This window comes from Aulonocara sp. 'chitande type north' Nkhata Bay, linkage group LG2, assembly GCF_057382095.1.
Source record: "Aulonocara sp. 'chitande type north' Nkhata Bay isolate Kocher_YH1m ecotype deep benthic linkage group LG2, A_spYH_male_GT1.1, whole genome shotgun sequence".
Classification (NCBI taxonomy): Eukaryota; Metazoa; Chordata; class Actinopteri; order Cichliformes; family Cichlidae; genus Aulonocara; species Aulonocara sp. 'chitande type north' Nkhata Bay.
The window spans coordinates 22,500,738-22,522,443 of NC_141345.1; the positions used below are offsets into that span (position 1 = coordinate 22,500,738).

The window sequence follows — 21,706 nt, forward strand, 5'->3', positions numbered from 1 at the left end:
CACAACCCTGTGGAACTCCATAATTACCTTTGAAGTCTTGTTCACATGCACAAATAACTCCACAGCTGGGCATATTGTCAGTGAGGAATTTGCATTAAAACTGTGTCACAAAACATCAACAGCAACTTCAAAAAATGGTTAAGGCCTCCATTTACAAGTGCAGTGTAGCAGATAGCCACCTGCTAAGCTTGTCAGTTTTATATTAGCTGCTACTAGCAAAAGACACATCTATTGTAATCAAAGACAAGAAGACTCTTTGGTACACTCTAGCTTTGAATTACTTTACCTAAGAATTTTTGGTCTGATTCTTTTATAAACTTGTTTACATTGTGTTTAAAAAAACTGCATTAAAGAGAAGGCACAAAAATAACTGAGATATCATGTGATCAAAATTCCTCTTGTTCAGTCATGACTGAGAAGTTGCCTGTTGTTTTCCCACTCAGTAAATAGGTTACGCCTTTAGCCTGGGCATGTGTCATTTCCCGTGTTTTGTTTTTTTGTAAGCGTATTCATTTGGCCTGAGTGGATTTCCAGCTAATCTCCCAACAGCATGCCCTTACTTGTTTCACTGACTCTCAATGTTTAAAGTTTAAAAAGGAAACAACTTTTAAAGTCACATGTCTCTTGAAACAAGCAGACTAATGAACAAATCCATGCAGAGAGGGAAGTGAATCTAAGTCTATAGTTCCTGCCCTATAATCTCCAAACAAAATGAGTGTGGGAGAGTAAAAAAAAACAAACTATGTGATACCTTCTTCTGTGCACAGTGATACTGTCTGTGGCATGCAGTTCTGTATATGTGGAGACAAGCTTATGTAATGTACAGAACAAGAGTGACATCAATCTTCATATTCATCTCTTTGACACAAAACAAATGAGCATATTTCCGTAAAATGTTTTGCTTTAGTACTAAAATAATGAAAGTCTATTCTACCCCCTACAATTCATTTTTTCCCAGGCTGAAGGAATTTGAAGGCATTTGAATAGTTTACGTCTATGTGAGCTTGTTCAGCCTTGAGCTGTGACCTCTCTTTCCTAGTCTCATTTTTAACGGTTTCTGATCCCCCGATTTTCTCCTAAAAGAAAAAGTAAAATCAGTCCACAAAGGACACGTGCATATCTAATCTGACTGGTTAGACATGGTCAGAATAAATCCCAAATCTCTAGTGTTACTGTCAAACATTTCAAGGGCACATTGCCCCAGAACATACCAGCTACACAGCTCACCTTTAAAAGCCACTACATTATATGGAGTTTGTTCATGTGTATTTATATTTGCGACACAGGAACATTGCAGTCCAGTCCTCCTTCTACATCCCCCACCACTTCACAGAGCAGCAGCCCAGATGACAGTGACTCAGACCTGGCATTCAGTGTCAACAGATCCTCCTCTGCCTCTGAATCCTCTCTGGGTAAGTTGCCAAATGTTGACAACATACCCAAGGCTACAATGTATATAGAAACCCTCTCAAGATCACTGTAATAAGGGTTTGTGTGGGTTCTTGTATTATGTATGACCAACAATCAGTTGATTAAGCCCCAGTAAACTCTGCTGCTGTATTAAGCATTGATAATTTAGCAAATATTTTGGTCTCAGATTAAGACTGGCTCATAAATTAAAAAGGCATGTAAAAGTAGACATAAAACTAACTCATTCACAAATGAATAAAAGTAGTAGTAGTGCTGATCTGAACCTGGAATTTTCTTCCTATAACAACATGACCTAAAGGTATCTGTCTGCATGCACCCATGTCTGCTCTTTTTTAAAATACCCACATATGTTTTCTTGCTTTTTTCTCCAGTGACTGCTCCCAGCTCGCCTCTCAGTCCTCCCACCTCTCCGGCTCTCACTGCCTCAGAACTGCCCTCTGCAGGAAAAAACGGAGAATGCACCGTTTGCTTTGACCAAGAGGTCGACACAGTTATCTACACCTGCGGACATATGTGCCTGTGCAACGACTGCGGGCTCAAGTTGAAAAGACAGATTAATGCCTGCTGTCCGATATGCCGGAGGCCTATCAAAGATGTTATCAAAACATATCGGCCGTGATGGCTCAAAAGTTCAAACAGGTGAGGTGACTTCCGCTGTGGGATACCACCTGTTGCTCCTTCTCAGGCTTTGCTGTACACGTGTACATGGATCTTGATCTCAACTGGAGATTAGCCACACTAGGACATAACTGTGCCTATCAGATTTTATATCTTGAGACAGACTGAACTGTGTTGAGGCTCATTTTTAATACACAGTATCCATACATGAGCACCTGGGTTCTGGCTATGAAAGAAGAGATGAAACCCGTGCTCCCGTTTTGTATTTCCCATGTGATGTCACATCTATTCGTTGAGCAGAAAAAGCCTCTCCTGAATTTCTCGTTTGTCATCGTCATCGTCCTAGAATTATGTGTGCTTTAGCAGAATATGCGGACCATCGTCTATGACTTCTAGTGCCTTAGATTTTTGTCACATAATGTGTCCAAGTAATTATACTAACAATCCTAGCCATATTTCCAATGTACAGTACTAAAAGTTTGTGGTGGGAAAGGGCACAGAATTTATGCAATAAAAGTTGTAGTAGTAGGTAGAAAGAAGGTTCTAGTATATATGAGTGTGTTGGATTTGAATGTTTGAAAAGTGTAATAGAAAGGACCCGGCTTTGCACAACGTGAGATTAATAAAATGATTTAAGTGTGTTTAAGTGTGTCGCCTTTCTTATTAACACTTATACAGAACTTTTTTATAAGCACCCATCATCTGATGAGGTTGTGTAATCAGAGTTCAGTTTGTAGAAATGTAGTTTTGTATAGCATTACATTATACTTTTTATTGTTTAATATTGCAGAAACGTTTATAGTATATAGAAATTTTTATGATTTTACAAATTGTTGTACAAAAGGTCTTGAGACACCCCTAATTTCTTTATATTTTGCTAGGAAAATGGGAAGTAGGTGCAGTCATTTATTGCTATAAATCTATTGATCAGTGTGTGGTGCCTTAAGAAACCAAACCAAACATTCCTCTGAAATGGTCAGGTAGAAGGACTGGACAGAAAACGAGCGAAAAAGGAACCAAAGAAAAACTTTGAAAAACTTCAGAAAGCCTGGAGAACAGCACATGTGTAATGCTGTGGTTATACTGTGGACATGACATCAGTGAGATGCTAATTACTCTCCAGCTCTGTCATGGGTATATAAATATGAACCTTGTTGGTAAGTGGTTAGCCAGAAGCTCATAGTTTAAAAATCACAAGTTTATGGGTTTATGGTTGTGGGTTTGTTTTGGAGTGGCTGAAAATCAAATGCTGTAAGTTGGGCCAAATGTTCATGATTTTCTCAGAAGTTGCCAGAGAATGTAGTTACAGTCAAGCAGCTCACATCAAATAAAAGCTAATGTTGCTGCAACTATATGTTAACCAGTGATCAAACCAGACAGAGAAGCTATGGTTAGGGTATATTCAAAGTATAAAGGCATTTTAGAATACACAAAATATCTACATTTATAGATAGATAGATAATATGAAACAAGATATATGGAAATAACAATAACTTTAAATATATTTATATATTAGATTCCTCAAAGTAGCCACCCTTTGCTTTGTTGACAGTGGTGGAAACCCTCGGCCTTCTCTCAATGAGCTTCATTATGTAGTCACCTGAAATGGTTTTCACTTCACAGGTGTGCCTTGTCAGGGTTCATTTGTGGAATTTCTTGCCTCCTTAATGGGGTTGGGACCATCAGCTGTGTTGTGCAGAAGTCAGGTTGGTACACAGCTCACAGCCCTATTTGACAATTGTAGGATTTATTTTATGGCATGAACCAAACAGCTAAGTAAAGAGAAACGACAGTCCATCATTACTTTAAGAAGTGAAGGTTGGTCAGCCTGGAAAATTGCTAAAACTTTGACTGTGTCCACAAGTGCAGTTGAAAAAACCATCAAGAACTATGCTGAAATGTGCTCACATGAGGACGGCCCAGGAAAGGAAGACCAAGACACTCTTTTGTTTTGTTTTTGTAGCCATTTCTCCTGTTGCTGGGTTTTAAAAAGTGGGGGTTTTAATTTTTGTGAACAAGACCTTCTCATGACTCATCGAGTGATGCCACTGATCAGCCAATCGGTGGCATGCAGTCTGATGATGTCACACTTTAGTACCTGCCCATATCACTTAGAACCGAGCAGCGGTGAGCAGGTACTAAAAAACTTTCTTGGTACTAGTAGGGTGACTAACGGTCCTCTTTTTCTTTTTGCACTTCTTGACTTGTAAAAGCCTATATGACATTTTTTATTTCACCATTCATTAACCGCACAGAGAAGATGTCGTTTAAATGTGTTTAACTGTTTGTTTAAAGAAAACTTTAAGTTCTTCATGACTGGGCCAAGTGTCCTCTTTTTTTGGAAATCAAATTTGGTCACCCTAAGTTCTAGGTACTATAACCTAAAGGAAAACCCTAAAAACTGTGGTGAATGGTGCCAAGTCGACCTGAGTCGGTACTAATGGAAAAGAGGCTAAGGAGTCACCTCTGCTGCTAAGGATTAATTCATCACCAACCTCAGAAATCGCAAGTTAACAGCACCTCAGATTAGAGCCCAGATAAATGTCACACAGAGTTCCAGTAGCAGACACATCTATTTGGCCTTTATGGTCAAATAGCTACTAAGAAACCACTACTAAGGAAAAGCAACAAGCAGAAGAGATTTGTTTGGGCCAAGAAACACAAAGAATGGATATTAAACCAGTGGAAATCTGAGCTTTGGTCTGATGAACCCAGATTTGAGATCTTTGGTTCCTCCTGGCGTATCTTTGTGTGACGCAGAAAAGGTGAACGGATGGTCTCTACATGCATGGTTCCCACAGTGAAGCGTGGAGGAGGAGGTGTAAGGGTGTGGGGGTGCTTTGCTGGCGACACTGTTGGGGATTTATTCAAAATTGAAGGCACAGTGAACCAGCATGGCTACCACATCATGCTGCAGCGACATGCCATCCCATCTCATATACTTGGACCATCATTTATTTTTCATCAGGACAATGACCCCCCAACGTGTGTGTGTGTGTGTGTGTGTGGAGAGAAAGAGAGACTGTAAAGAGGTATTTGTCTTTTTAAAGCCTGGCCTCTCTTAATGGTAGTGGGAGCCTTTTATTCCAGGCTGAATTTTGGCTTCCTCCTCTATAATGAATGACACTGTAGAATATTAAAATATGTGATGACTTTTACAGTCAAGCAAAACAGACTACCAAAAACTTGCTTTGATCAGACCTGCTGCAGAGCCTGAAGCGTTTTTGGGGATGAAAACAAGTCTGACTCCTGAAAGTCCACAGTGTCAGCTTCTCTGACTTCTATTTGGGGAGTTGATGCCAATATTATTTTGTGTGTCACATTGGCTCCATGGTGCATATTATAGTCACATTCCCTCTCTTTACCCCCCGCAGACCTGACATTTTTATTACATTTTACCTGACCCTACAGCCACTCTCTTATTCTTCCACTTTCAGCTGCTTTTTTAGGGGTCATCATAGATCATCTGCCTTAATCTCATCCTATTTCCAGCATCCTCCTCTGACTCATCAACACTCCGGATGTCTTCCTTCTCTACATACAGGAGTCTTCTCTTTGGCCTTCATGTCCTCCTGGCTGGAAGCTCCATATTTAATGTCAATATTATGTCTCTCAAACTTTGCCTCCAACTGCCCTAGACCTGACCTGTCCCTATGATGTACTCATTTCTAATCTTGTCCATTAGAGGAGGGCGGATTGATAGTATCAATATCAAAGCTGGTACTGGCATGATAGACTTGATAGTTTCTTTCTATCCTCTAGGTTTGGTATCCAAAGTCCTTTAGAGACAGGTACATTTCCAGGTCTCAAAAAAAAGTCCAAAAAAAGACAGTTTAAAAATACACAAAAAGCAGAACGGTGTGTTTTGTTGTGTTAGCTAATTATTGTGGAAAGTAACATTACAGTTATTTAGTGGTCATTAAAATGTGTTCAGAATTGATGAATCGTCATTAATTTGCAAATAAAAAATGATTATTCATCCCCTACATGAGCTGCCTTTATAAGTCAAAAGAATCTGTAGTGTTATGAGCAATACTGGCCCTGTATTTACTTGCTATCTGATTGATATCATAATTTGCAGTATGGCACAGCACTAATAACCCCTTCCAATAAAAACCTTAACATCATCAACTCTGCCACCTCCAGCTCCTCTTTTTCATCACAGCAGGTCTCAGTAAAGTCTTGTAAACCTTCCCTATCGCTCTTGCTGTTCCAGATCACCCCTGACACTTGTTTCCACCTACTCCACCCTGCCTACACTCTCTTCTTCACCTCTCTTGTGCACTGTCTCTAAGTGCAGCAAATATTTAAGTGACCACTGGAGAACATGTTTTTCTTTCTTTCACTTTTAGGGCAATTTTTTCTGCAGTCACACAGATATAGTTCAGGCTTATAACTCAGAGTCTCCATACTGAGACATCATTGTTAATTTCAGCAGCATCATATTGGGAGCTTCTCACGTCAGTGCAAGTGAGACACAAAGCCTCTATGTTTAGGAATTTGAAATACTTTCAGCTATGAATCCTAGATTTATTCACATCTATGGATATAAAGCATTATTAAAATGTTGTCATAAAAGTGGGTAGTATAAATCCCTCCACTGAGTCTGCATTTTTGGTCTGTTTCTTTTAAGTAAATGCTTCACAGTTGGCTTAAAAGCATCACCATTCATACCCGCAACATTCACGCTGATGCAAACTGTCAGTTCAGAAGTACTTTCAGTCTGCCGCTGCATCAAGCTGACACATTCAGTTCAGTGCAAAACTAGCCAGTACAGCAGAAGGTTGACGGTTCAGTAGTGGATATTGGATATACGCTCCAGTTGGACTGAGAAAGAGGCCTCGGCCTTACTGAGATTGCAATGTTTCCAAGTGCACCTTGGGTCCAATCTTGTCCCCATCCACCCCAAGTGGAAACTCCTTTTGTGTTACTGACTCAGATGCTGAACACCTCATCTGCTTGTCGCTTCAGGAATTTCACTTGTAGGAAAGGGTTTAAAAAAGACTGACAATCTGTTCAACCCTTACTGACTGACATTTCTCAGGTGTGGAGATGCTGTGATTTTATATCTGCGTAGATCTCTCTCGCCTTCTCGCTGAGAGTGTGTGGGTGTTTGTGTGTCTGATGCTGAAGCAGGTGGGGCGCTGTGATTGTTCCATTTTGAAGAGCTAGCTGCCTGTGGATTGAAGAAATGTAGGACAGCAGCCTTTTTAACTCAAGCTGACTTCCACCGCAGCCCCTCTCCTCATCCCTGCCACTCCCACCATTAAGCCAGCAGTTAGTTGAGTTCACTGTCATGAGAGATTTTCTGTCACGAGCAGGGAAACTATGCAAAATGTGGATTTGATTGGTAGTCGAGACTTTAGCTTTGTGTAGCAGTACACTGTAAATACGGAGCATCTCATAGTGGTTTAGCAGAGGTGAGAAGTTTTTTTTGGTTGAGGAACTTGGCTTATAAAGTTTTTTTGTTTGTTTGTTGTCCTTTTACTGTTCAGTAGGTTTGTAGCTGCTGAGTGAACTTTTGTGCTGTTTTGGGCATTGCTCATAAATCCATCACTTTGAACTCTGATTCGCATCTGGCAGCAGATTGGGGACATGTGCGGCGAGTCACACAGCATTTTATATGAGCTATACGGTTTTCCCCAGGCCAGTCACGTAGCAATGACATATCTGAGGTCTTTTTTTCGATATCGTTAGCTTCATAGCATAATTGCCTAAGTCATTTGACTAAGTCAATGACTTAGGCACTTATGCTATGAAGCTAACGATATGGTTTTGAGAAGGAAGCGACACACCTTGAATAAGAATGAGCTGAGGAGAGTGAGGGGAGCTCCACAGCCAAAAGCTACTGATTAGTTTAATTATAATCTTGAGGTGGGACAGACTGTTCTGTGATAAAAACATTTGGTGCTGCAGGTCTCTGTGTGTGCATGAACTAAATGCCTCTGCTACTGGTTTTGTAGAGGACCAATAGCGGTGACAGAATTTGTAAGGGGGCTTCCAGTGCTTAGTTAGGCAGTAAAATGCATCAGCGTAAACAATAACACAGGTTTAAAAGCAAAATAATACAATGCAAATATGAAAAACATGACATCATGTATATTTCCGAATGTGACAGGTGAGACCTGGAGACGTGGGACCACCCCTGGTGGGCGGAGCTGATCTTCGCTCCTTTCATAAGCGCAGGTGTGGGCAATTGGGTATTCCTCTGCAAACCTGAAACTGCGAGTGCTTGGTCCGAGTTGGGCAAGTTGGTGTTTCTTAACTACGAAAGTCTGATACGGGTCTTCCCCTAAACTTCTGTTAGAACGGTAGGTTACACAAAAATGTACCACTTGAGCTCTGGCTGTTGGCAGAGGTTTACAGTTATTTGCACCCTTGTAGGTGGGAAACATTGCTCCCGTGAGAACGGTATAGTGGACTTCATCGCCACTGACCCACATTTTTTAGGGTGTGACACGAACTTGTGGACAGGTAACAAAACCAATTCAGTGGAGGAATATTCCTGTGTTTTATTGTCCAGCTAGTGATCTCCTGCCTTTTATTCACAGAGTACCGAGCTGCTGCTTTGCCAGGTGGATTTCTGGCTGCGGGCAAAGGACCCGACACATCAGTGTGTTTTAATTTGTTTTAAACTGGTGTAAGCCGACAGACTGACTGCTGCGGCTGTCGATGGTTTTGGTTTTTTGTTTTACTTTTTCTGTATCAGTAGGCACCACAGATATTGATTCGCAGGCGGTGAAGGCGCTGCAGGGAAAACAAATCCTTTTTTGTCTCCCCGCTCTTGCATGCACAGCGGGGGGCCCGAGTGAAGACGGCACCGAAGATTTGCCTTTTTTTTTTTTCTATAGTGTTTTACCCATTTGGGGTCATGTGTGAGTTGCCGTCCATTTTTAACCTGTGTGCTATGTCGATTTGTTTTTAAACTGTTCTCCGCAGCGCTTGTTCTGCCTCACGGGCAATCGTACAGTCTTATCGTTTTTTTTAATAAGGTAACGTTTTTAATTGGTTTTTAGGTGCTGCTGTTACACTGTTTCTTTTATTTTGTATTTAAAATTAAACACTTTTAAACTGACTGTGCGCCTACGGCTCTGTCCTATTTTAAATAGGTACCTACCACGGGTCACACTTAGCTGGAAAAAACAAGAAGAGTTGCCATTGTGTGGTCAGCGTATGGTCAGGACAGAGCTCAGCCTCAGCTGCTCAAACCTCCACTCTGCACCCTCTGGCATCCTGTGATCACCTCATGCGTACAGACACACTGATCGCAAACTGCACCCGTTCTCTCCACATCTAAAGGGACACAAATTCAAGTGCACTGCAGGGGAAATGTGACCAAATGTGAGACTTTGTATACATTATATATATTCATTCCACTTTTATGATACTCTTCAGAACATTCTATAGAGCTCTTAGACTATAACATAGGTAGGCTACGTCAATGCACAAATCGATTTGGGCAACTAAGGGGTGTGTGTGTGTGTGTGTGTGTGTGTGTGTGTGTGTGTGTGTGTGTGTATATATAAATATATATATATATAAAAATATATATTATATCTCTAGAAATCATTAGCTTCTGTTTCTCTGTATGCATCTGACTGTAAGAATGTCTTCTGGACACATGAAGGCGCCATTTCCATGCACATGGATGTTCTCTCGATCCTCTGGATGCTCTCAAAATAAAGGCTCTTACAAATCATGTGTCACATTGGCTCCACGATGAATATGCTAGTCACAGTTCCTCGTGTTTTCAGATTAGAAAATAAGCAGCACTTCCCTGGCCACGATTCTCCACAGCCCGCGTCTCCATTTGGATCACACGAGTTGTTATTCAGCAAGAATGGCACACCACAGCGGTTAAGGAGGCAGAGTATATTTATAGATTTTGAAACAGACCCCAGTCTTTATTCTGGCAGCTTTTTTATTTTTATTTTTTTTAAGTGGTGAGCTTCAGTATTTAAGTTGAACGCAGGTTGTGTTGCTCACAGTGCTCTCAGAGCCATCAGACTCCGTGTTGCTCTGTGCGCGCACGCTTTTGCATCCTCGGATTTCCATTACGCACAGGACAGCGCTCACATGCCTCCTGGAAGAGCTACCCTGTCAGATTGGAGCGGCGCGCAGCAGGAGCCTGTGTGACTGACCGCACTCAGAGCCGCCGTGAAACTCGAGCTTTCCCAACCTTTCTCACCTCATACTTCCCCTAGGATGGGCAAAGCGTGTGACTATTCTAAAGATCATGTCAGGACTCGCGTCCTCTGAGCCTCCTAGTATTCCACAGTCAGAGGAGTGTGGTTTCATGCGCAAATAAGTTCAAGACTCCCTCCCGTGAAGTCATTTTGCCTTTTTGGTTTGTGCTTCTTCTTCTTCTTCTTAATTTCAAATTTTCATCTGAACACTTGTAAGCCCACCATGGCAGCTGCATCCTGAGGAGGTGGTGGAGGAGATGGATGTAGAGGAGAAGGATGTGAACGGTTCGAGCTGTTTGCGGAATGAGAGCGACTGCGGGCTGAACGCTACCTCGGCTGGAGTGTCCACTGCGCTGGCCAGCGTGCTGATCTTCACCATCGTAGTAGACATCCTGGGAAACGTCCTCGTCATCCTGTCCGTGTACAGGAACAAAAAGCTACGGAACCCAGGTGAGACGCACAGAGGATTGCAGGAAGTTATTCCTTATATTGATGCTAACTATTCAAAATAAAAGAACCCGTGTGAATTCTTTACCAGCTGAATTTATCAAGCAAGGCAAAACAACTTCTCTCTCAGTGAGCTTTCTTTCCTGCCTTCACTCATAACTAAAATTATGTAATGCACTGTGTGGCCTGTGACACCCCCTCAACAATCAAACTGCTATCTGAAGTGGACCTCCAGCCTCACTGTGACAGAGTTTCCACAGCCTTGCATGCCTGCCTGCCTGCCTTCATATCTCTTCATAAATAATGGCACACACTCTCCCCTCCATTTGGCTGTAACCTTGCTGGTTTCTCCATCCCTGATAAATCACATCCCTCCTTATATCAGGTGTCGATGAGCAGCCAAGGTGAGAGACGCCGTTGTATGGTTTCTTTGTTGCTTTGCACACAGTTCATGCCACACACAACCCTCCTCCTCATCCTTTGTGGGCTACATTTGAAATGTTCAGACAGCAGAGAGAAGGTAAAGCTAACATTTATCATGGCTACCTTTGTGTCCCTTCTCCTCATTGGCAATAGTAGCATTATCTTTCAGCTGTCCCTTTTATCTTGTAGCCTGCAGTTTCTAATGGCCACTGAGAAGCCACTGTCATTTCCAGTGACTGGTGCTGTTTGTCTCCTACTATCTGTTTTCATAAATGAGTTGCATTTTATGTTTTGCGCACCAATATTCTTCAATGTGCCTTTTCATCTAAGCACTGGAGGAGCAGGGTTTAGTTCCCCCGTCATTAATCAGCCAGAATAAGAAACTTTTCAAAAAACTAGTACATCCTTCTTGGAAAGGAAAAGATGATATGCAGAGATATTCTCATGATTTGCTCCCACTTTTTTCTTGGATGACAAATAATAGTCTCTTGTTAGTAAATGTTGGCAGTCATTACTAGTTTGTCGTGTCTCTCTGTAAATAAACTTGTAAAAGCTGTATAGTAGCCAATATTGTGTGGCATAGAAACACATGAGCAGTAATCGACCCACCTCCTCAGCCACAGGACAGACTGAGCAGTAAAGATCCTGAAACCCTACAGAGTTTATGGCATGAGAGGCAGCTGTGCAACAGATGCGTGGACACAGGAGCCTATTTTGCTTTGATTGACCGGATCTCGTGATTTTTTTCCCTACTAAAAATTTAAAAAAAGTGCAGAATAGAACATCGAGATGTCCTGCAGAGGCTGACTACATATCAGAGAGCAACGCACGCGGTGCATCTGATACTCTGCTGTTTTTGAACTTAAAGGTCTGGAGGAGAAAGCAGCGTGCACCCAGGCAATTATACCCAGCAGCTCCGCGGCTCAAAGTAAAGCGAAGGACGCCCTCTGAGCCCGAGCGAAAAAACACAGTAAACCTTGCGATCACAACAAAATGCTAATGGAGCATGCTAATGAGGCAGCGGGATTAGGTCAGTGTTGGGGATAACAAGGCTTTACTTACAATTTCAAATACATTACATAACATACCCGTTTTACAGCAGCCCAAAGCCATTTTGGCAAGAAGTTGAGGATCCCAGAGAATAATTTGATTATCTGCTTGGCAAAGACAAATAAATAAATAATGGCACAGTCCACTGATCTCAAACAACAGGCCAGGACTAAATGGCCTGTTCAAGAGTCCACCTTGGGCTGGTGGACCATGCGCACTGCACTGATTACAGACCTCGCGCCGGTGTTCCCCTGCTCTAATTGGGCTTGCTGACATATCTAGTCACACGCGAGTCCTCCCCACAGTTGTGCTGCTCGGTTTGTTCGCATGTATGAATAGAAGCCTGAAACTCCAGTGGAAGCTCAGAGCCCATCCTGCTATCGCTTTGCTTTTTTTTTTCCACGTGTGTCCTTAAGTGACTGAAATTGTTGCTGCCGTTAGCCTATCAACAATCTCCTCTCTGTTCTTAACAAGCTATTTATAGGTTTGGCTCGCTTTGTATGAATGTTTAATTGTACAGTTTCCAAAAGGGAAGCATGGACACAGCTAAAGAACAGCTGTAGCTTTATACACGGGCCCCTTCTTGTTTGCTTGTTTGCGCAGGGCCTGCATATACGATTTCATGCAGCGTCACTCTTTAGGCCTCGCAAGGAGTCTAAGTTTAAGGTTTACATACATATATAAAAGCACGCACTCAGATATAGATGTGTCAGGCGGGGTGCTGAAAACATCCTATCTCTCCATTACACATTATTCAGACAGCTGGTTCGCTTCCTCACACAGCAGCAGCAGGACCTTTCCGCTCTGTTTCATTTCAACACACTCGCTTTGCACGCTTCCTCGATATACCCCCCCCCCCCCCACACACACACACACACACACTCTCCACCATTTAACCCCTCAACACACACCCAAAAACAAAAAACAAACAGTCATGTACATGGAAGCACGAGGTTCACATTCTAAGTGCTGAAACATCTTGGGGGCGAGATCTGGTACCTTATGTTTCATTTGTATCAGGTTTCCAGGGGGTCTTTCAAAGTGCGCAAATGTAACAGGGCGTATCCACCAGATCCTCAAAGTGTACAGCATGGCACTTATAGGACTGCCAATGGGGTGTTAACACTACGCTTCTCCACTGGGGGTTAACCATACTAAAAATACACTCACAAAATGCTTTCGGGAGAGAGAAAGAGTAGTGCGGCACAGACAGAAAGAGAGAGAGCGAGAGCGAGAGAGAAAGAGGGTTGGAAAAAGAAAAGGATGAGAGGGAAGTAGATGGAGGAAGAGATCCCACGCTGCGCATGCGCGTGTAGTTTGCGCCCTGCCGTGCCGTGCGAACTCTAGGTCGTGTGTGTGTGTGTGTGTGTGGGGGGGGTGTAGTGAGAGTTGAAGATGGACTTGAGTTTTTGTTAAATCATGCATTGCACCCTCCTCAGCTGCTCCACGGTCATGAATAAAACCTAGACACTTCAGCGTCCACAGGAGTAGGGGTGGGTGGGTTTAATTGAGTCAGTGGACTTGAGTGACTCAAACCAGAACCCAATTCAAATTGACAGCACAGATCCACGGAGAATATCACTTAGCACGCTCCATTAAACATGCCCCCCGAGCAGATGATATTAAGTTTTCCAGCATGGTCGTGGGGCATTGTTAGATTATTTTAACCCTTTAAGACCTACCATAGAACCAAGTCCGCCAGAGCTTATATTATATTTTTACATGCTGTGGAGCCATTTTTGGGAGCATTTCAAGTTGCTATACATCAATACAACCATTATAGCCCAAACTTTAATAATATGTCTGCATTAGGTGCATAGTAATTACATAAATTGCAAAAAAGTGCAATAAACTACAAAAAAATTGAAAATCGTTTTTGTTTTTTTAACATATATTTCTAGTTAGAGAAATTTAAGAGGCTCATCCCTCAAAACTGTAAATACAAAAAAGTTACACAAACTAGTTTCCCACCACAGGAAATTTATTTTGAGTGTCTTCATAGTTTTATTTTTGAAATACACCAATTTTTATATACTGCAGGAAAAACGAAAATAAATATTATAGTGCAAATTTGCAAAATAACAGCATATGCATCAAAATAAACTATTTCCAGCAGTGCAATATGAGTCTTAAGCATCCCAGAAACGACACAGAAAGTCATAAAGTCAAACATAACTTTTTAAAACACATAACAAGTAAAACACAAGCTCATAAGGCCCCGATCATAAAAAACTACATTTCCGCAAAATGACGTCACTTCCGGTTTCGGGCAGGTCATGCGGTCATGTGATAGTTCGCGCTGATGGACATAGGAAGTGTTACAAACAGCTGATGGATCGGCGAAGCGTGTTTCTGGAATATCATGTTTTTGTTGCTGCAAGTGATTTTTATGCAGTTTTTGCAAAGCTATATGTGGAAGGAAACTGTGACCCAGGACAAGCTGATGGCATAAGATGTAAGTACAACTCCTCCAGTTTCATATGCAAAAAAAATTATTGCGCTAGCTTACTTGGTTGCAGAGCTACCGGGATTTAAAAATAGTTACGCAAAACAGAGCGTGCCCGCTCCGATCGGCTGTAAAGGGTTAATCATCTTGCTAAGCCACACCTGGAAATGTAATCTCATATTTGCAGCTCATCCATCTCGGACAGGAAGAGGCTTCTTTAAAATGACCACTTTTCACCCTACCTTGAAATCCTGTTGCACTGGACGATGTTTGTGTACCAGTGATCCTCTTTTATGCCCTTTTCAACTCCAGGCTGCTGCGTTTTTTCCTATCTCAGACATACGGCCTGTGATTGGTAGATGGGCCCTGGCGATGATGATGATGATGATGATGATGATGATGATGATGATGGTTTTGACCAGGCTCATAGCGGGCTGTATCACCAAAAGGCAGCTCATGTCAGTTTAATGTTAAGTTTCATTCTGGGGCCTCTCTGGCCAGAAAAGCCTCACGAAAACGAGGTCACGAAGTCGCCACTACTAATTCATCAGCGCCCGTGTCCTTGCCAAAAGGTTATTCTTGCTTATTTATGATTACGACTTACTAAGTTGAATGCAGTTATATTCGGGGTATGCTCTGGCAGTAATAAGCCTTGCGTTGCTGACGTTCAGATGGATTCAGGCACTGCCAAACCCTTCTGCATGTCTTGGTGAATTCCTCAGAAGGTGTATAAATATAGTCGGGTGAATTAAAGCTTAGTAAATCAAGTTTCCAGTATGAGCAGTGAGAGTGATGGGGTACAGATGGTGGATTTGAAATAGGAACACGCACCCCAGAGATTCACATGCGTAGCAGTGAGATTGAAAACCAAATCGACCGGCAGCCCTTTTTTGTTTTGTCTTGCGGTTTGTTTGCTTGCGTTTGCCCGCATCTTCATAATGTAACTCTGTATTGCTCCAGCTTCCCCCCCCCCCCAGACACATACACACACTCTCTTTTTTTTAAAATATATATATATATACATTGTTTTATTTCCCACGTTGTTTTACTACTCTGAACCGCCAGGTTGGAACGAAGCGATGACAAATATCCAGTTTCTCTCTGACACTGTGCCCTGTGATGCGCTGTTTCAATTTATGTTTCATTCACCAGAAAAATATGACAGAGTCTCACACTGGGGAAATTCACTGGGCGGTTGCGCGGCTTTCTCGGGACAGAAGTCTCAGTTAATCTGATGCAACATTTCGCTTGTTTCACAAGTTTTTTGTGCGCGCATAGTGCAAAATCAGATCACTGCAGAGCGGTGTAGGACAAGTCGAAGGCTGCGTGTCAGCTGTCCCTAATGGCCTGTAACCAATCAGCATTCAGGTTAAGGTCTATTCAACACTTGGTAATTATAGCTCCCAAAGACGTCGACTCCGTTCTCGTATCCGTGTGTGAACATCTCTGTTTGACAGAGCGGTCTTGAGTGCTGTGAGTTTGGGTGTCATGAGCATCATCGCCGGCCAAGTCGGTTAATTAAACCGAGGTAGAGAGGTAATGGTTCGTCCAGGGTTTGAATAATCGATGCCAACAAAACAGAGACAGTCATCTGGCCGCTCCACAGCGATCCTCTCAGCGGTGTTTTAGCACTTACCTCATCCTCCTGATGATAAGCGAGTAAGAGGGTTCAGCCAGAGTGAGCTGGCCGGACCGTGCCCCGTCCAGCCGGCACACACACACACACACACACACACACACACACACACACACACACACACACACACACACACACACACACACACACACGGAGGAGCCGTGTGATGTCAACGAGGAATCAAACCTCTGCACAATGACAAGAGCACAGAGCGAGCACTGGGAGCATCACAAATGCAATCTGACAGATTTGCCCACTGAGCTGACTCAAGGATGAAGAACAAATGCGTTTTATTTTTGTCCCAGCAGGCTTGAGCGACGGCTGGTGCCGTTTTAGTGACTTGGAAAATTGACTTGTCTGTAAAAACTCCAGATCGGCGGGAAATGGTGAAATCAACCATCTGATTTTCTTCTTCATGAAACTTTAAATATTCTGTGCCCCTGTTTGTTTTGTCTGCTTCGTTAGCACACCGTTTGAATAAAGTTCCAGGAGTGAAATGAAATTAGACCGGTTGCTAAACAACATAACGCAGCCATGTTGGCGTGCAGAGATTACAACAGGACCTGAATGCGGATTGATGGCCACATGTGTTTCAAATCCACTTCCAGCGCTGTTGTTTCAGCTGTTGCCTGATCAAGCAAGAGCTTTGCTCCTTTTACATTCTGGCTTCATAAGTTGTCACTCAGCATTTTAACATACACTAAAGCGCTTAATCTCTAAAAAAGATGGACCAACTCGATCTATTGGCTGCAAAACAACAGCTTTATGTTGTCCTTAACATATTGCACATTTACTCTAACCTCACACAAGGTTAATCCCTATTTTGCAAAACCAACACAATTGCGTTATGGCGCCAGCGTATCTTGTTCTTATCTGTCTTCTTATCTGACTTTACAATTTGATTTATTGTTTTATTCTTCCCCACCCAGAACAGCTGCACTGTAACAACATCACATGTCATTTTCTATAACTCATGTCATCTGAGGAGATCCAGTGTCACACCAGAATCAGCTCTGACCTCGGGAGGATGGGGGCTTGTTTGGATGTAATCGGACCCCGAAACCACCCGCGTCCTTGTTGATATGTACTTTAACTGCGTTCTAAGTATGTGACTGCATTTTCCCAGGAGCGAGGAAGCATTATTATACTGCGAAGAGCATATTATTGGGATGGACCTGCCCATAGGGAGATAACCTTTTGCTCACACTAGCTAAATTGACTAAATCTGGGCTTAATCAAAGTACAGGACAAAATAGGTTGAGCTGATGATGGGGCTCCATGAAAAGTCAGTTATAATTTGTCTTTGCAAGGGACATGAGTATCCAGAGAATTCACCGAATATTTGTTAAAATAAAAACTATATATACTAGGGAATGTCTTGCTAGTACAGCTTTGGACCCTATTTTGTCTTAAGAATTGTTTTAATGCTTTGTGGCATAGATTCAACAAGGTTCTGGAACATTTTAGTTTTAGAGATTTTAGTTCATATTGACATGATAGCGCCACAGATTCAGGATAGAAATCCCCTGTTCCACAAAGGTGCTTTGCTGGATTGAGCTCTATGACTTGAGCTTTGTGACATGGAACGTTGTGGCTGGGAGCAGCCTTTGGAAGATGGCACACTGTGCTCATAACGAGAAAGACATGGCTAGCAACGATAATCAGGTAGGCTGTGGTATTTTGATGATTTTCAGTTGGCACTAAAGGGCACTAAGTGTGTCAAGAAATAATTCCCCACACCACTACACCAACACCATCAAAATCATTAAAATTGCCTTTCTTTTCCATTCTGATGCTTGAACGTCAGCAGCTTTCTTGACCATGTCTAAATGTGTAGATGTAGTTGCTGCCATTGACCATATATTTATATTTATGAGCATATGAACAGGTGTGCCTAATATAATGACCAATAAGTGCCAATTAGGAAATATTGCAGTGTGACAAATTTCACAGCAATCAGCTTCCTAGTAGTTAAAATATTTTTCCAGCTGGACCCATTTAGACCGCTCGTCTACACCTAGCAGCATTAGCATACACAGAGAATTCAGTATGGGCCTGGATCCAGATTGGGGCAATAAAAAATAATGTAGTATGAAAAGGATGTAGAGATTCTTGCTCCCAGCTCATGAAATACTAACACCAGGATCATGTTTTCATGCATGAAGGGTTATACCCCTTAAGCATTAACTCCCAGTGCACCTGGATACCTCTCTAGCTAGGTTTCCTAACATGGGGAATGTGCAAAAACCAGATGCATGTATCGCTGCTTTTATGCACTTTTATTTGACTTTGGTTGTGAATTTGACCTTTTCTATCACTCTTTGTTTGGCTAAAATGCTAAAACTACATGGTTAGATTAAGGAGAAAAACCCTGTTTACTGATGAAACACATTATTAATCAAGGGAAAGTCACAGTCAAGCCTCCACTGTCCCAATAAGCAAAGTTACAAACATGATCCTGCATATTTTACCTTCTCTTTTGGTCACATTTTGTCAGTTTTCATAACCTCCTTTTTTTTCTTTTTCTTTAGGCAACATCTTTGTGGTGAGTTTGTCTGTGGCAGACCTGGTGGTGGCGCTGTACCCCTATCCACTGGTCCTGACAGCCATCTTTCACAATGACTGGACTATGGGTGACCTGCACTGCCAGGTCAGCGGCTTCATCATGGGCCTCAGTGTTATCGGCTCCATTTTCAACATCACGGCTATCGCCATCAATCGCTACTGCTACATCTGCCACAGTCTCCACTACGATCGTCTGTATAGCCTGAGGAACACGCTCTGCTACCTGGGTTTTACTTGGCTACTCACCGCCATTGCCACTATTCCCAACTTCTTCGTCGGCTCACTGCAGTACGACCCTCGCATCTACTCCTGCACCTTTGCTCAGACCGTTAGCTCATACTATACTATCTCCGTGGTGATTATTCATTTTCTGATCCCTCTGCTGGTGGTGTCCTACTGCTACATGAGGATATGGGTGCTCGTCATTCAGGTGAAACACCGAGTTAAACCGGAGCAAAGGACCAAACTGAAACCTAGTGATGTGAGGAACTTCCTGACTATGTTTATGGTGTTTGTCTTGTTTGCCGTGTGCTGGGCCCCCCTGAACCTCATAGGCCTGGCTGTAGCCATAAATCCTCCGAAGGTTGCACCCAACATACCCGAGTGGCTTTTTGTCACAAGCTACTTTATGGCGTACTTCAACAGCTGCCTCAATGCCATCATATATGGACTGCTCAACCAAAATTTCCGCAAAGAGTACAAGACCATTCTCCTCGCTCTTTGCGTTCCTCGTTTGCTCCTCACGGAAACTTCAAGATGTGCCACAGAGGGACTGAAGAGCAAGCCTTCACCAGCTATAACAAACAATAATGTGGCGGAGATAGATGTATGAACTTTTACCGGGAACGTGGGTATGTCCTGTGATTCACAGAGTGCCTTTTCAGGATCTGTTTCTTTTTCATGTTGTAAAGATGCATTTGTGTTTGGTGAGGACACTGCTGCCATCATATTCCTTCCAGCTTGCTGGACACTTTGCACTCCTGTTGAGAACAAACATCGATTGTATAATTATAAGTATTTTGTGTTCAATAGTGAGTTTCAAGACAGATTAACCCTTTAGAGCCGATCGGAGCGGGAACGCTCTGTTATGCGTAACTATTTTTAAATCCCAGTAGCACTGCAACCACGTAAGCTAGCGCAAAAATTTTTTTTGCATATGAAACCGGAGGAGTTGTACTTACATCTGATGCCATCAGCTTGTCCTCGGTCACGGTTTCCTTCCACATATAGCTTTGCAAAAACTGCATAAAAAGCGCTTGCAGGAACAAAAACATAATATTCCAGAAACACGCTTTACCGATCTGATCAGCTGTTCAAAACACTTCCTACGTTGGAATAGACGTCAGCGCGAACTTTTGCATTTCCGCCATTACCTGCCCGAAACCAGAAGTGACGTCATTTTCGCGGAAATGTAGTCTTTTTTGCGATCAGGGCCTCAGTGCATATACTGCTCTTTTTAAAAGTTATCTTTGACTTTATGACTTTCTGTGTCGTTTCTGGGATTCTTAGGACTCATATTGCACTGCTGGAAATAGTTTATTTTGATGCATATGCTGCTTTTTTGCAAATTTGCAGTATAATATTTATTTTCATTTTTCCTGCAGTGTATAAAAATTGGTGTATTTCAAAAATAAAACTATGAAGACACTCAAAATAAATTTCCTGTGGTGGGAAACTATTTTGTGCAACTTTTTTCTATTTACAGTTTTGAGGGATAAGACTCTTAAATTTCTCTAACTACAAATATATGTTAAAAAATCAAAAACGATTTTCAATTTTTTTGTAGTTTATTGCACTTTTTTGCAATTTATGTAATTACTATGCACTTAATGAATACATATTATTAAAATCTGGGCTATAATGGTTGTATTGATGTATAGCAACTTGAAATGCTCCCAAAAATGGCTCCACAGCATGTAAAAATATAATATAAGCTCTGGCGGACTTGGTTCTATGGTAGGTCTTAAAGGGTTAACAAACTGGGAGGAAAAAGTGCAGAAAGAACAAATTACTGGGAACATTCAGATTGTATATAGTGGCCAGCTGTGAAAATTATTTTCTTAAATTCTCAAAATCTTTCACGAACACTTAAGGTCCGATACTCTTTGGGTGAGGGACCTACTTTTAAAGCCAAGTCCCAGCATGTGTATATCACGTGTACGAGAATGACTCACTGCCTATTTGCACAGAACAATTACGAGTATGTCAGCACCATGGTGATAATGAAATAAATGTATTTTCTATGGCCACAGTGTCTTTGGGGTCTTAAATACAGTAATAATTATAGAAAAGCCTCAAGGTTTTATTTTCATTCAATAGAATCCTTAATCTAATTTTAGGTTTAAACAGAAGCTGTTTTATGGATCAATTACCAAAGACTTAATGCTCTTATTTGGATGGTAGTGACTCAAGAGTATTAAAACTGGGGCAGGTGCCAATTCCAAAACACATTTCAGTTTCAGTCTAACTCAAACCTCGTATTTCTTCTTCAGCCTGAGTGAGCATCTCAGCCTCAGTTTCACTGGCTTATTAATTCACCGTGATGCTGTTTCACCCTTGGGTTCATCTTCTGAGCAATGACGCGGTGGAACAAATTTTGGAAGCTTTTCTTCCAGTTATAATTGAAGAAATGAGGGGGGAAAGCAAGTATATCACAATGGGTTTTTATTTGTTAATGCAACAAAGCATGTCTTGTTGTTTGAAAAACATTCTCTCATAGCTTTTTGGCAGATCTTTGTCAAACACGACTGTTTATTAACTATTTCTAACCATTGCATTCATATGCCTATCAGACTAGGACATTTAAAGCTCTGGGCATCGCCCTTTAGACCCTAAATGATTTAAAGATTGGGGAGACTGTGCAATGAGGAAGAACAAATGGTAAACAAAACTAGGCTTCTTCTT

At 42.0% G+C, this 21,706-nt stretch overlaps 2 protein-coding genes across 5 annotated transcripts in view; both read left to right on the top strand.

Annotated features, from left to right (window-relative positions):
* The window catches only part of neurl1b (neuralized E3 ubiquitin protein ligase 1B), a 29,554-nt gene extending 26,870 nt beyond the window's left edge, over positions 1 to 2,684 (top strand). For all 3 annotated transcript variants that reach the window (XM_086310557.1, XM_086310567.1, XM_086310575.1), the window contains exons 5-6: positions 1,287 to 1,412; positions 1,803 to 2,684. In XM_086310557.1, the coding sequence (XP_086166683.1) occupies positions 1,287 to 1,412; positions 1,803 to 2,050 (374 nt within the window). In that variant the 3' untranslated portion in view covers positions 2,051 to 2,684. The remainder of the gene's footprint in view (positions 1 to 1,286; positions 1,413 to 1,802) is intronic.
* A 7,052-nt stretch (positions 2,685 to 9,736) lies between these two features.
* On the top strand, positions 9,737 to 21,493 carry mtnr1c (melatonin receptor 1C). 2 transcript variants are annotated; one of them, XM_086310596.1, is made up of 2 exons: positions 9,737 to 10,685; positions 18,769 to 21,492. In XM_086310596.1, exons 1-2 carry the CDS (start codon positions 10,493 to 10,495, stop codon positions 19,632 to 19,634), a joined length of 1,059 nt encoding a protein of 352 aa, XP_086166722.1. In that variant the 5' UTR covers positions 9,737 to 10,492; the 3' UTR covers positions 19,635 to 21,492. The 2 variants fall into 2 exon arrangements, with proteins under 2 accessions (XP_086166722.1, XP_086166714.1); XM_086310588.1 differs by lacking the exon at positions 9,737 to 10,685 and adding an exon at positions 13,047 to 14,610 and having other exon boundaries at positions 18,769 to 21,493.
* The last annotated feature ends 213 nt before the right edge of the window (positions 21,494 to 21,706 follow it).

What these genes read in the sequence shown, in the direction of transcription:
- mtnr1c (XM_086310588.1), top strand. Translation starts at nt 14,403, where the DNA reads ATGACGTCACTTCCGGTTTCGGGCAGGTCATGCGGTCATGTGATAGTT. An exon ending in ACAAGCTGATGGCATAAGAT is followed by an intron (nt 14,611 to 18,768) that starts GTAAGTACAACT and finishes CTTTTTCTTTAG; the next exon opens with GCAACATCTTTGTGGTGAGT.